Below are 13,197 nucleotides of genomic sequence, written 5' to 3'. Positions count from 1 at the left end.
TAATAAATAAACAAAAACAGAATGAAAATTTAAGATATAGTCAAGCAATTAAATTTCACCTTAATCCGCCCTGTACAGTAAAATACGAATCACATGAGCAACGATTTAGGTTAAGGCTTGGCTGGACTCCAGCTAAACTTGATTCATAACTCTGCCAGACTATTAAGAGTTGAAAGCATTACAAAAGCTGGAAAGCCCAAACAAAGCAGCCCATACCAACAAGTAGAGCAAATGGACCCAACATAAAGATACAAAACAGAAATTTAACCAAGTTAAAGCTCGAGTACATAGACACTGCCCATAACCATATCAAACAAAAAACCCTACATCTAGACTTAAACCACACTCGCCCCACCAACACACCAGCAGTGCCACCTTCGCAAATCCGCCATTACCACCAAGGAGGAATAATCAAAAACAAGAAAATTGAACGGAAAATGGGGGTCAACAAGCCATACGTGCTAGGAGCACTCCCATAATCCAAGAATCTAGTGCATGTTGCACTTTAAAAGTATCCCCACACTACAACAGGCCATCGGTCAAGCGGTTGAAACTTACATAAGGAGTCTTGGTCACCAAATGGGAGTCCAATTATTTTATTCTTGCCACTGTACTCCCAACACCTAAAGAACCAGTTTAGTTATTTACTAATAGATCGTGGCCTAATGTCAAGACCAGTAAAATGTTAAAACTTATTAAATATCAAAAAAGTCCACATTAAAATTAAACTAACACAATATTCTTTTCCAAGTCATATTGTAAGGGATCACATCTTAACTCGGAAGTTGAAACCAATGCAAAGTAAGAGAGTATTGTGAGAATGTGAAGGTAAAATGTTCCATACTCGAAAGTTACAAAACTTTGTAAGGGCTTATAAGGTGTTAGGATACTCACCCATGCAATTAGTTATGGGTGGCTAACCTCAATTTCATTTATGATATCGAGCGAGTTGCATGTGATTTGACTTCTTTGCAAACGACTGTTGGCCAAGAGAGGAACAAGTCTCAGCCGTTGAAATTATTAAGATAGTTGGTATGGCAAATGGGTCGCTGAACTCGATAGCTCGGCGATGGTGGCACTAAGCTTGGTGACTCGGTGGGTTTCGACAACTTTGGGAAATGAGGTTGTCTTAAAGTATCTGGATGGATTGGATGGTGCTCAAGAAAAATACTTAAGAAATGCAGGTGTCAAAAGGATTTTCTTGTTGATATATTAACGAACGGAATGAAGTGGGTACTGCCCACAAATCCCAAAACAGTTTCTGGGATTTTTGCGATAGTTGTCAATAGTTGCTCCTACTCCTAAGATAGCATTTTAAAGATACTGAAGAGACATGATAAAAGATAAATTTGGGTTGCTCGTTAGAGGCTTTTGGTTGGTGCTGGCCTGGAGTCCTCTATTTATAGCCTTCAGCAGAGGTCTTTGGTCGAACCAAATGTGGTGACCCTACTAAAACGTCTAATCGTCTGTGCATCATCCTATACACGTGGTTGTATATAATTGCCAAATTTTAATGGTAGAATGATTTTCTCATGTAGATTATGGACGGTGGGAAGATCTTCTTCGGTCATGACCCATCCGACCATTCCCGTTTTGCTCAGTCTAGTAAGCTTCATCGGACTGAAATACTTCTTCGGTCCCAAATGTCTTTCGATCCCTGGCCCTTTGTCTCTGGGCTGTAATTGGTTGCTTTTGGGCTTCGTGCGCTCCCTTTTTTCCCCTAAGAAACCCATTATCATATATATCCAGCTGGTTCGAAAAGGTCTAAACAATTAGTAGATAACCCAAAAAAAAAAAAAAGAACAAGAAACAAATTGGCTTTTGGTCAAGAAGGAAAAAACAAAACGATTTACTTTTTTTTTATTTTTTTATTAGCAGTGTTCAAGAAGAATAAAAAAAACGCAGCATTCAGATTGTACATTACTATAGGGCAACACGAGATGTCAATCTTTATATAAAAGAGTTGTTTCCTTTTTTTAAAAATTCTTTTGTAATCCTTACTTAAATAAGAGAGAAAACCTCAAACCCAAAAAAAAAAAAAAAAAAAAAAAAACTAAGCCCACGAAATGCAACAGGCCTTGTTTAAAGCCCATGGTCTTTGTCTGTCCAGTTTCCTCTTTATTTCTTTTTCTTTTTTTGGTGCATAGTCCAAAATAACGTCGTTTTAGCCAGGATTTTTATTTTATTTTTATGCCAAAAGTCTTCCTACCCAGCCTGCGCGCAAGGCAGCAATGCGAAGCGCAACAAACATTGTTGAGGCAAATGGTTGAAAGCCTGGAGTGCACCGCTCTTGGTTTGGGCAGAGGGGAAATCAAGCACGATGACTAGTTTTTCAGCGAGAAGAGGTGCTGCACCTTCTTGCCCCTTATAATAAGTTCGCCTATGTGTTGAAGACCCACAATCACACGTGCTCCAACTCACCCAATATGTGTTGTCAATATGTTAGACTTGAAAATTCGCCAAACGTGCATAACTTGTGACAATATAAAATTAAAATGTCGCATATTGAAAAGTTACAAAACCTTGCAATGGCTTATAAGACCATTTCCACTGGTGTGGCTTGCCATGGCCAAAGGCCCCTAGGCCATGAAAACCCACTACAGCAATGCATAATAGCCCCGGAAAGACAAGGGCATGCCAAAAGGCAAGATAAGCCCCTAGCCCGTGACCATTTTTGAACGATATAGGATCGCTGGATTTTAGCAGAATAGCTTTATGAAATCTAATAAACAATAAGTAAAACCAAACCAGCGTAGATGGATGTATGTTGTGAATGCCATTGGTTTGCAAATTTGTAAAACAACTTTTAGTATCACAAAATACTTTATCTAGTACAATGCCCCTTCCCATCATGGTCCCCAAAATTTTTGCCCATACAGCGGGCTTAGGCCCAATAAAGTTATTTTATGTGCAAATTTGAAGATTTTTTTTTTTTTTTTTGGTCATAATATTTTCATCGTAGCTAGCAACCTTGGTGACGCAATCTCATATCTCTTGCTCAAGCACTCTTTGTTGCCAACTTTGTGACCTAGTGGTGACTTGGAGGTGCGACGCTCTTTGTTGTATTTGGTGTTTTGCAGTGGAATGAAATTTCATGATTCATATAAGCAATAAAAAAAACTATAATAACGCTCATCTTGTTTTTTTTTTTTTGGGGTCAAAATAATGTTCATTTTTTTAAACATAAAAAATAACTATAAATGAGGTTATTTTTTTTGTATGAACTAGCAATGGGTGGATGCAGAGTTCCATGATTTTACATGCTAGGATGTATGGTTTTTTTATTTTATTTTTTATATAATATTTTTTTTTGGGGAGGTTTGGTGGTAAAAATGGGAGCATTTTTGCTCACCAGATTAATCAAAGATGTATGCTCACCACCACCGTTAAAAAATTGAAAAGGGCCCACATCACATCATACTCCCCATTTTTCCTCCTTTCCATCTTCCTTTTATTTTCTTTTTATTTTCTTTCTTTCCTCCTCCCCCTCCCCCGACCTTTCTCGCCGTATACCCTATAAAAGTCCAAACCTATGCTCCACACATGATATGCGAAGAAAGGTTTACTTAAAGTCATAGCCATTCGCCATGCTTAGCTAATCCAATGATGTAAATGCCAGAAAAATTAAAACTAGAAAGAGCGTGTTGATTTGCTCAAGTCAATACTTGAGAACCAACCTGGTCTTGTTAGTTGGCATCAAATCCCATTTCTTTTTCTTAGTTAGAAACAATTTTTTCCTCACTCGGTAGTTACATTTAATCGTTGAGGCCATGATGAAGATTTAGAATCTAACAAAACATTAGGTTTCAATTTGAAAGAAGGAATAGCATAGGGCCTAGACATAAGCCACACTTCAATAATTTTCCAATGGAAAATCCTCCTCACTTTGAAATTGCAGACCCTGTTTGGTATTCTCCCATTGAGATCTAAACGTCTCAAAACTGCCATATGTGATTAGAAGGAGAGAGAAGACTTGGGTCAAGGTCCACCCAGCAGCCAATGTTTCTACCTAATGGAATATCAACAAGCTTGAACAGCCTTGGGTTTTACTTTTACTCGAGTGGATGTTTAATTAGAGGAATTTAAATTGACTGGAACGATCGGAAAGACTTGGTCGAAATCAATGAAAATAAAACTAGAAAATTACATTTTTTTGTATTTTTTTGCAATGGGACTTAAACTTCATATCTAGTCATGAATAGAGATGGATCACTGCACAATCTGTAGCCATGATCACGGCCCCCTCTAACCAAATGAGAAAACCCCACTTTTCAGATTAGTTCAAATGGTAAGGAAGAGCATGAAAAAATGTTAGGCATTATTAGAAAATATGCAGGGTTCGATCTCTTCCAGTATAACGCGAGAACAAAAACAAAAACAAAAACACACATCTTTTGCAAAACTAAATGTGCAAAAAGTATGTGCTGCCTAGGAATAATTACAAAAGAGAAATATGTATTAATTTTAAGGTATAGAAAAGAACCTATATAAAACCAGTGCGCCACTCATTTCATAGTTACTTGATTAGAGGTTAGATTACGTGGTGCTCGAATTACACAGTTTCATTAGATGTTAGACTTTTAAAATTTTAACTACATAATATGTATGAAAGTGGAATCAAACCTAAATCAAAAGGACAAAGGTGTAATTTAGTTTTAAAAATAATCTAAGTTCTAAGCTTGATAAAAAAAAAAAAAAAGAATCTTAACTAACTAAAGACGAAATGTAATACATAAAAAAACTATGAAATGATCCCAATCACTTTTCTTGAGTATCCCTCAAAGTCTAAGTCAATAAATCCGAACAAACATATACACCTTTTTCCTGTTTTTCTATGCTAACGCGTTCTTGCTATCATTTCATCATGATGCAATTTGCAACATGGAGCCCAATTGAGTAGCATATAATATGTCAGACTAATTTCTTTACCTCGAAAATTTCTTCTGAAATAAAAGATAATTAAATTTCATTAATCTTCCATAGCTATGGTAAGTTTTTTTGTTGTTTTTGTTGTTGAGATATTTAGTTATATATCCATTCTTAGCATTAATAATATAGATAAACCCTACTCCATTTAATTTTTATAAACAAAACAAAAAAAAAACCCAAAAAATTACAAGTGGCCCTATTGAATTTTATTTTAATTATTAAATTATTTTGATACCTTATTGAGTATTTTGGGCTTTTTTATGAGGTTTTGAGGTTGAGTTTGTTTTAAGAAATCAATGACAGTTTTGTAATTTAAAAGAAGTTAAAAGCCTTTTTGTCATGTTGCAAATGGGCTTTAAGTGTGTTTCTAAAGTCCATTTTATATAGGGTTTTTTTAATAATTTGGACTCCTATATTAGGTATAATAGTGAATCTCTCTTTTTTTTAGGTGAAAAAGTTACATGCAATAAAGTCGTAATTTGCTACAGATGTCCTCCAGAGAGTGTACCTAACTCCAATTTACATGCTCTTTTTTTCTTATTAAATAATGAAAAGTGGGAAAGTATTGTCACGGGAAGTTGTTTTTGCAATTTGGCTGCGAAAAAGTTGTCCCATGAACACTATAAATTACCTTCTTTACAAGAAATTATTCTTATAAATACATAAGGATTTTTTTTTTTTGTTGTTGGAAAAATACATGAGGATTAGAATAAGCAAAAAGTGACAAATATGTATAAAGACGTTAATGACAAGGGCCAATACAAATAACTTCATAAAGTTAATATAAATACAGAAACAGAGTAACTACAAAAAATTAATCCAAATACATTGAGCGAGATGTTAGGGTTTTGTACGGTTTTGTCTTTTTCGTCTTTTCCAAATAACCCTAAACCACAATTTGCACTTTGTTGTACGAAATTCTTAGTTCAAATTTCACAGAGGATAATTACTAAGTTGAAAAAATATCCTCAACACAAGACTCACAGTATCGTAGATGTTGATTTGTTCTTTTTATGTTATTTCTAGTCTTTGTATAGTTCCCAAAAGTGACTCAGAGACAAAGATATGTAGGGACTAAGTGCCAAACCTCACTGTAGTTTTCTCCCCTTACGAATTTGCTACTTTAACTATTCAGAATAATTTTTGCTCATATGTGGCCCTTATAAAACAATGCTACATCAACACAATATTCCTTTATAAATAAACTTATTCCAAGATTTTGCATGCCATTCAGTTTCATAAGAATGTTTGGGAGTGCTTCTGAAAAGGCTAAAAGCACTTTCTGACAATTAAAATCACTTATGACGGCGTTTAATAAAAAAGTTTAGAAGCGCTTACTCATAGAAGAACTTTAGCACTGCTATGTGCTTCTTCAGAAAGCACTCTCAAGTGCTTTTTCAGGAAGCGATTGAATTTTTTATGAAAATTCAAGATTTTTATAATGAAAGCACTTTTGTTAAAAGCACTTAAGTACTCCAAACGAGTCTCATTCACCTGCTAAATGTACTCTATTTGTAACAACTCAAACAAGAAAACTTATGCAAAATTACAAGACTAAAATGTCACACTCACATAAAGCATATATGTCTATAAAAAGTTTGACAACTTTGTATTTATGGGGAAAAATAAAAACTGAAACAGTTTAAAAGGATGTGGTTGTAACTTACAGAGAATCAAACTTGTGCAGAGAATATACAAGAGAAAGGGTTTTTTTAAAGAAAAAAGAAGATTAGAGTTAACTTTGCATATTTATCTCCTGAAAATCCGGTTGGGAATATCTTGTTGTCGGCAAGCTTTAACTTTCTGAAATTAAGTAAACTCACAGTTAGCTAAAAAAGAGAGTGCACTAATTTTGGTGGTGTCCTGCGCTGTGCCTCCATTATTTGGGGAGATAGCGTATTCAATATAGTTACTTTTTCCAAGTGATTTTGCTGAAACATAAATAGAGTTCAACGCCCTCTTAAGTAGATTCCAAACGCGTAGTTTTCAATTGGTCAGGATATGTTTTGGTAGTTTTCAACTGGTCAGGATATGTTTTGGTTGGAGGAGCTCCCTAATTTCTTTTAAGATCTTCTTTTCCAAAATTTTATTCGTTCTTAGGTCCCATTTGGGATTGTGTTTTTTTTTGGGGGGGGGTCAATAACATGTTTCACTTTAAAGTTAAACAATTTAAGGTGTTTGGTAAAAATAAAATATCCCGATTATTTTAAAAGCAATGACCTTTTGACAACAACTTTAAAAGTTATGAGTTGCTTTTCAAAACTTCTTTCAAGAGAAGTAGAGATGAGTCTTTAATGAATTTTTTATTTCTCAAAATACCATCATTAATTTTTAAAAATGACACCACCTCCACCACTACTACCACTGCCATTGCCACCACCACCACCACATCCTCCTCTGCACCACATCCACCAGCAACACCATCTACAACTTCATCACCATTACCACCACCTCTTTCACCACCACCTTCACCTCCATCTCTTTCACCACCACATGATTAGCACATATTACTTTCAACATCATGTCTATTTTAGTCATTATTCACAGTTACAACAATTTTATATTAACATTTACCAAACGGTTTTGACACTGCTTTTTCTACTAACAGCATTTTCAAAATATTGTTTACCAGACATGGATAATCTGCTTTACTTTACAACTAACTATTTTCAAAGCATAGCAAAAGTGACTTTTTTTGAAAAGTACAACAATCCCAATTTGGCTCTTAGACCAGTTCGATATTGCTTTTTTGGCCAAAGATTGACTTAACAAGAAGCATAGAATAGCCCTTAATGAATTTTTTCAATTCCCATAATACCATCAAATTATTTTTTTTAAATGACATCGTCCGCCACCAACACCACCACTGCCTCACCTCTTCCTCCACCTCCACCGTCACACCTCTTCCTCTCAACAGTACCTAACGACTGACCGATTCCTCTGTTCTGGATCGTTTTCTTGCTTCCAGTACTTCAAACTAAATGACGAGCCAAACACTTTACATATAATTAAATCTCATAATTCCATATTGCAATTTGAATTTGTTATTTGTTCCTGTATTTGCAGCGGATATGAATACATTGCATTTGAGGTTGGCTAAGCACAAGAGAGGTGACTTACCAGTATAATTTATGACACTAGTACCGTAGAATTTTTATCTTCTTAACCAGCTTTGTGTATTCGAAGAATTAGAAAGAATCAAACAAAACTTGATGAGGTTGAGAAGATAAAAGATTGATGAGGTGGCTCCGCTCTTGGAGGTGTCAATCATACTTCAGCTAAAAGATTGATGAGGTGGCACAACAGGTTGGTAATCCGATGATCCGAACCAAATTAAATTTGTGATGTACTTACATATATATTTGTTTGATGGTGAATTTCTCCGATATTTTTGTTGACAATTACGAATGATAAAATACTTAGTATTAAATTGATTACATCATAGTAGAAGAAAAAGTAAGCAAATTCATCCGCAGCTAATCTTGAAATTTAACTTGTAATTTCAGTAACCGGCAGCAGATATAACACGTTAAAGTTGGGATGTATATAATGTAAGTTAATCGACATTATGCATTTTTTAATTTTTAATTAATCCACAAGTGTTTCAGGTTCAATGTCAGTTTTGCTTCTCTTAATGTCAGTTTTGCTTCTTTTAAAATATTTTCGTTTTGCAAAGGACTCACTAGTATAGTGATTTGGAGATTTACTCATTCTGGAAAAGGTCCTGAGCTAGTCCTAATATCCATATAAATAATGTGAAGTTTAGTATACTATCGCTTCTCTCAATAGAAAAGATCTAAAAACAAAAAAGTATATATATATATATTCGTCTTCTTTTAGGTATGGACCAAATGCTGCCACCTTTTTCCTTCCGCTATTTGAGGCCATCTGCAAAATGTCAATGTAGTATGAGAAATGTGTGCACATAGGTCAAATTCCATGATATGATAATTAAACCGAAAAAACCAGGAAAAAAAGAAAATGCATGTACATAGCTAACAAATACAGATATTCAGACTCTTCTAGGATTCTCTTCCTTTAGGTGAGTCTCTATTTTGCACGTCATTATCTGTACCCCCACCATTACCATTCTTTCTCTTTCCCTCTCTCTCTCTTCCCTAAACCAAACAAAGGCCAAAGGTAGAAAAGAAAGAAAGGAGAAAGAAAAAGTTCGAAAAAAGACAAACCAAACCACATTTCATAAATCAACCCTATAAGTGAAGCTTTCCCACAAAAGGTCTGGTTAAATCCTCTGAGGAGAGAATTCATCAAGGACCTCTCTCTCTCTCTCTCTCTCTCTCTCTCTAGAGATGGGTTTATGGAACCATCATGTGGAAGGCCAAAATTTGTGCTTTCAAGCACCTCCTTTCATTGAATGGCTGAAGCCACCTTCCTCTTTTTCTTCATCATCATCCCCTTCTTTATGCTTATCTGAGAATAGCACTACTATGCAATGCTTGCCTCTTTTAAGCCAGTTTACGGACACCAAGCCGGTGAAAATAGAAGATGTTGGGGTGCAGAAAGAGGGTTTTGGAGTCAAAGAAGAGAAAATGGGGCAAGTTACAGTGGCCTTGCGCATTGGACTGCCTAATAGTACTAGTGAAGCTGATCAATCAGACACTCCTCATGAGAATAAAAAGGTTTTGGATCTCAAGGAAGAAGAAGGAGTAGCCATGAGGAAGAGCTTTCATGGGTGCTCTTTTAATGCAGAGAGTAGGTTTTGGATACCAACACCTGCTCAGATTCTTGTTGGGCCGATGCAGTTTGCTTGCTCCATTTGCAGCAAGACCTTCAATAGGTACAATAACATGCAGGTTAGTTGATATTAATTATTCTTACCCATCATATATCTTTTGAACAAATTTTTGTGGGGGTTTTTAATTTCAGAACCTTAAACACTAATTTTCACCAACAACTTAAACTACAACCTAATTGGGGGAAAAAAAAATTCAAAGCAGAAAAGGGAAGTAATAATGAAAAGGGATAGACTTTGTAGTGAAGTTTTTTAGAATCGTAACTTGTATAGTGGTGGAAGTAATTGAATTGTTGAATTGCTACTTACACAAATGGGTTGATAAGTTACAATTATATATATGCATCTTTTACTTTTTCTTTGCTTAATCACGTAGTTCGACCTTTTCAAAAAGAGACCGGATTTTGAGGAAATTATCCATTAAAGTTTTCACTGGGGGGGAAAAGGAACATGCACACATGCACACTATGCATGCCAATGAGAGATCCCATGTAGTGCTATACAAAAAACACTGTTGTTATTGGCGGCTTAGGTTTATAGTACCTACCATCCAAATGCTAATTTCTCTGCTGAGAAATATATAAACAAATAAACCGAGAAAGTTCAAAAGCCTTTTGTCCTTGTTCATCTTGGCATGAAATGTGTGTTTGGAGTTTATTATTGTCGACCCATATATGTCAAAAGGAGGAAGAGCTGCTAATAATTAGACAACAAGAGGAGGAAGAGCGCGGATGATTCACTTCCAAGGCTGGTCTTTCTTTGTCATTTGGCAATTTATTTTACATGACACAGGGATAACATTGTTTTGCTCCCCCAACTAATCATATTTCACTATGTGGAAAAGTTATCATACGTGGTTTGGGGAGAGCAGAATAGTATTATCCCCGTGATTTACAAGTTTTTCTCCAAATGGAGACAATCTCTGCATATCCTATTACCTCCATATTTCAATTTCTTTTGGATCTTGTCCCTCCATCACCTTTCCCATTTTGTCTTGAAAGGCGTGGCTTCAAGAAGCTGGGGGCCGGTTGGGGAAAACTGGTTGGATTTGTAGAAGTAAACATGACATCAAGGGCATGAATGAGCAGTGAAAACAAATTGTTTCACACCTTGTACCAATTTCAGTAGTGCATTATTCATATTTGATCGATATTTTGACTAGATATGGACAATGCACGCCCTCACTTAAATTGGTACCATGTACTAGCCAATCACTGACTAAGTTCATTATCTTTTTCATTGATAGTTCTCTGAAATTTGTTCGCAACATAGAAAAAGAAGTTCTACATAGAAGGGTGAACACTAGTGGTAAATCTCATCCAATAAAATAAATTACCATTAATTGAGCTTATTCTAACTCCATTTTGATTTTACATTTGACCACATATATGTTCATGTTGCATATTCAATATTTTCTATGCGAGTTTGAGGTCAACTAATGAATTTAAGAGCAGCTTTTTTTCTCAACTAAAAGATATATATTGAATTGGGTTTGCAGATGCATATGTGGGGCCACGGATCTGAATTTAGAAAAGGGCCAGATTCTCTCAAAGGAACACAACCAGCCGCAATGCTGAGGCTACCATGCTATTGCTATGCTCAAGGCTGCAAGAACAACATCAATCACCCAAGAGCCAAGCCACTGAAAGACTTCAGAACTCTCCAAACTCACTACAAGAGAAAGCATGGAGCAAAGCCATTCATGTGTAGAAAATGTGCCAAAACATTTGCAGTTAAGGGAGATTGGAGAACCCATGAGAAGAACTGTGGGAAGCTATGGTATTGCACCTGTGGATCTGATTTCAAGCACAAAAGGTCACTCAAGGACCACATTAGATCCTTCGGAAAAGGACACTCTCCACACCCTTCTCTTGATGGTTTTCATGAGGATGAGAAGGAATGCATAACTGGTTCTGAAGACGACTGAGTTTTTATCAAAACTAGCCATAAAGTAACTTGTACCCTCTTCTAAAAGATAGCACTTTTATAAAAACTTTCCAAGAACAGCCAAAAACTGCGCTTAGGTTCGGTGCCTAGGCCTATTATTTGGTTATTTTTGAAAGTTTTTATAAAATTTCTATCATTAGAAAGAAGGGTAAACTTTTGCTAGTTTTGATAAAAACTCAAGATGACAAGGACATTATGAGGCTTAATTTCCTTCCTTCAGGTTTAATATTCGAAATTATCTAAGTATAGAGGATAAAGTAATTAGTGGGCTTTAATATATCTCCAAGCTTGTGCTCAGTAACAAAAAATTCTCAGCAGCTTGCACACCATGCACATAGGGAGCGGTTTGCTACGGAGCATTTGCTGCTGGAGAGGAAGTAAAATTTATTATTAACTCTAGACTGTTTAATTATGTCAATAAGTTGATGATTGCCTGAAGTGATGAAGCATATGAATTTTTCTTCTCCTATCAACACAATCTTTTTTGTAGCATCCCCCATTGGAGAAAATTTGTCAGCTTCATTGCCAACTGGTAATCTTTTACATGATTGTTGTATTATATTAAATGGAAATGTTGGGATAATCATCTCTATATGCTCTCTCTCTCTCTCTCTCTCTGTGTGGCCTGCTTATAGTTTAATATCTAATCAACTTTTCATGCTAGAGGGAATGAAATCTTTGACTTTTGCTCTTATGTGTGCAATGATGTTAGTATACCTACTTATGACTAAAATAAGGGTGCAAAAGGGTAGTGGAATGTGGAAACATGTCATTAAAAAAGAAGTAGAAAAAAAAAAATTCATATGATAGATTGCTTTTCAACCAATTCGATGATAATTCTTTTTGTAGCTGGCTCAATACATTGCTAGGAAAAAGTAAAATGGAAAAATGTTTTGTTTCATGCTGATCTTACCTAATACATAAGAAGTATATGAATGACTATCCACTTAATTATGTTAGCCTATACAGTTCAACTTACCACAATTACCAATTAGTTCTTAATTTTACGATAACTCTTTTTTCAATAATGTTAGAAGTGATCTCGTTCGAATACCCTTCTCCGCTAATAAATAATTATATATATAAAAAACTTACAATAACAATCGTTTAATTATTTAGTTATGTCCGAATTTTCAATGGCTAGGTGAGTCCAATTTGGGGGCTTACCAAATCACCCATCGAGGTTATAACATCAACTAGAGAATGATTGGGTATTGATTAATTGAGATGGATAGAAAAGTTTTAATCCTACCTTGAGGATTTTGATCCCCTGCATATAAAATGCAATTGAACTCTAACAAATGGAGTGCTTTTATGTATGAAAAAGAGATTTGGGCAACGACTTTTTATAAAATAAAAGAGAGGTGGAGAGAGAAAGGCGCCATAAGACGTTGAAATTTGGTTTCTTTTGAGGTAGGCTTGACAAAGTAAAAAAGGATAGGAGAAAATGTGAAATGGTGTGTTTGATTAGATCGAAGCTCCACCATGCTTGTGGGTTTAAATGTTGCCCGGGTTTTGAAACACTTTATCCTTGTAGTCTCTTTCTCATAACCATTAACCATATATCA

General features: G+C 35.4%; 1 protein-coding gene across 1 annotated transcript; it reads left to right on the top strand.

Moving 5' to 3' along the window:
• Window positions 1-9,104: 9,104 nt before the first annotated feature.
• Window positions 9,105-12,221, top strand: LOC148921624 (zinc finger protein WIP3-like). The gene is made up of 2 exons (XM_089044282.1): window positions 9,105-9,743; window positions 11,181-12,221. Exons 1-2 carry the CDS (start codon window positions 9,240-9,242, stop codon window positions 11,607-11,609), a joined length of 933 nt encoding a protein of 310 aa, XP_088900408.1. The 5' UTR covers window positions 9,105-9,239; the 3' UTR covers window positions 11,610-12,221.
• Window positions 12,222-13,197: the final 976 nt, after the last annotated feature.

Source organism: Prunus mume, linkage group LG1, assembly GCF_029339155.1.
Source record: "Prunus mume cultivar Tortuosa linkage group LG1, ASM2933915v1, whole genome shotgun sequence".
Classification (NCBI taxonomy): domain Eukaryota; kingdom Viridiplantae; phylum Streptophyta; class Magnoliopsida; order Rosales; family Rosaceae; genus Prunus; species Prunus mume.
This window is presented reverse-complemented; position numbering and strand designations above follow the sequence as displayed.

Bases quoted from the DNA above. Each gene is read 5' to 3' on its own strand.
- LOC148921624 (XM_089044282.1), top strand. From the start codon at position 9,240: ATGGGTTTATGGAACCATCATGTGGAAGGCCAAAATTTGTGCTTTCAA. The intron at 9,744-11,180 runs GTTAGTTGATAT...TTGGGTTTGCAG, and splicing joins ATAGGTACAATAACATGCAG to ATGCATATGTGGGGCCACGG.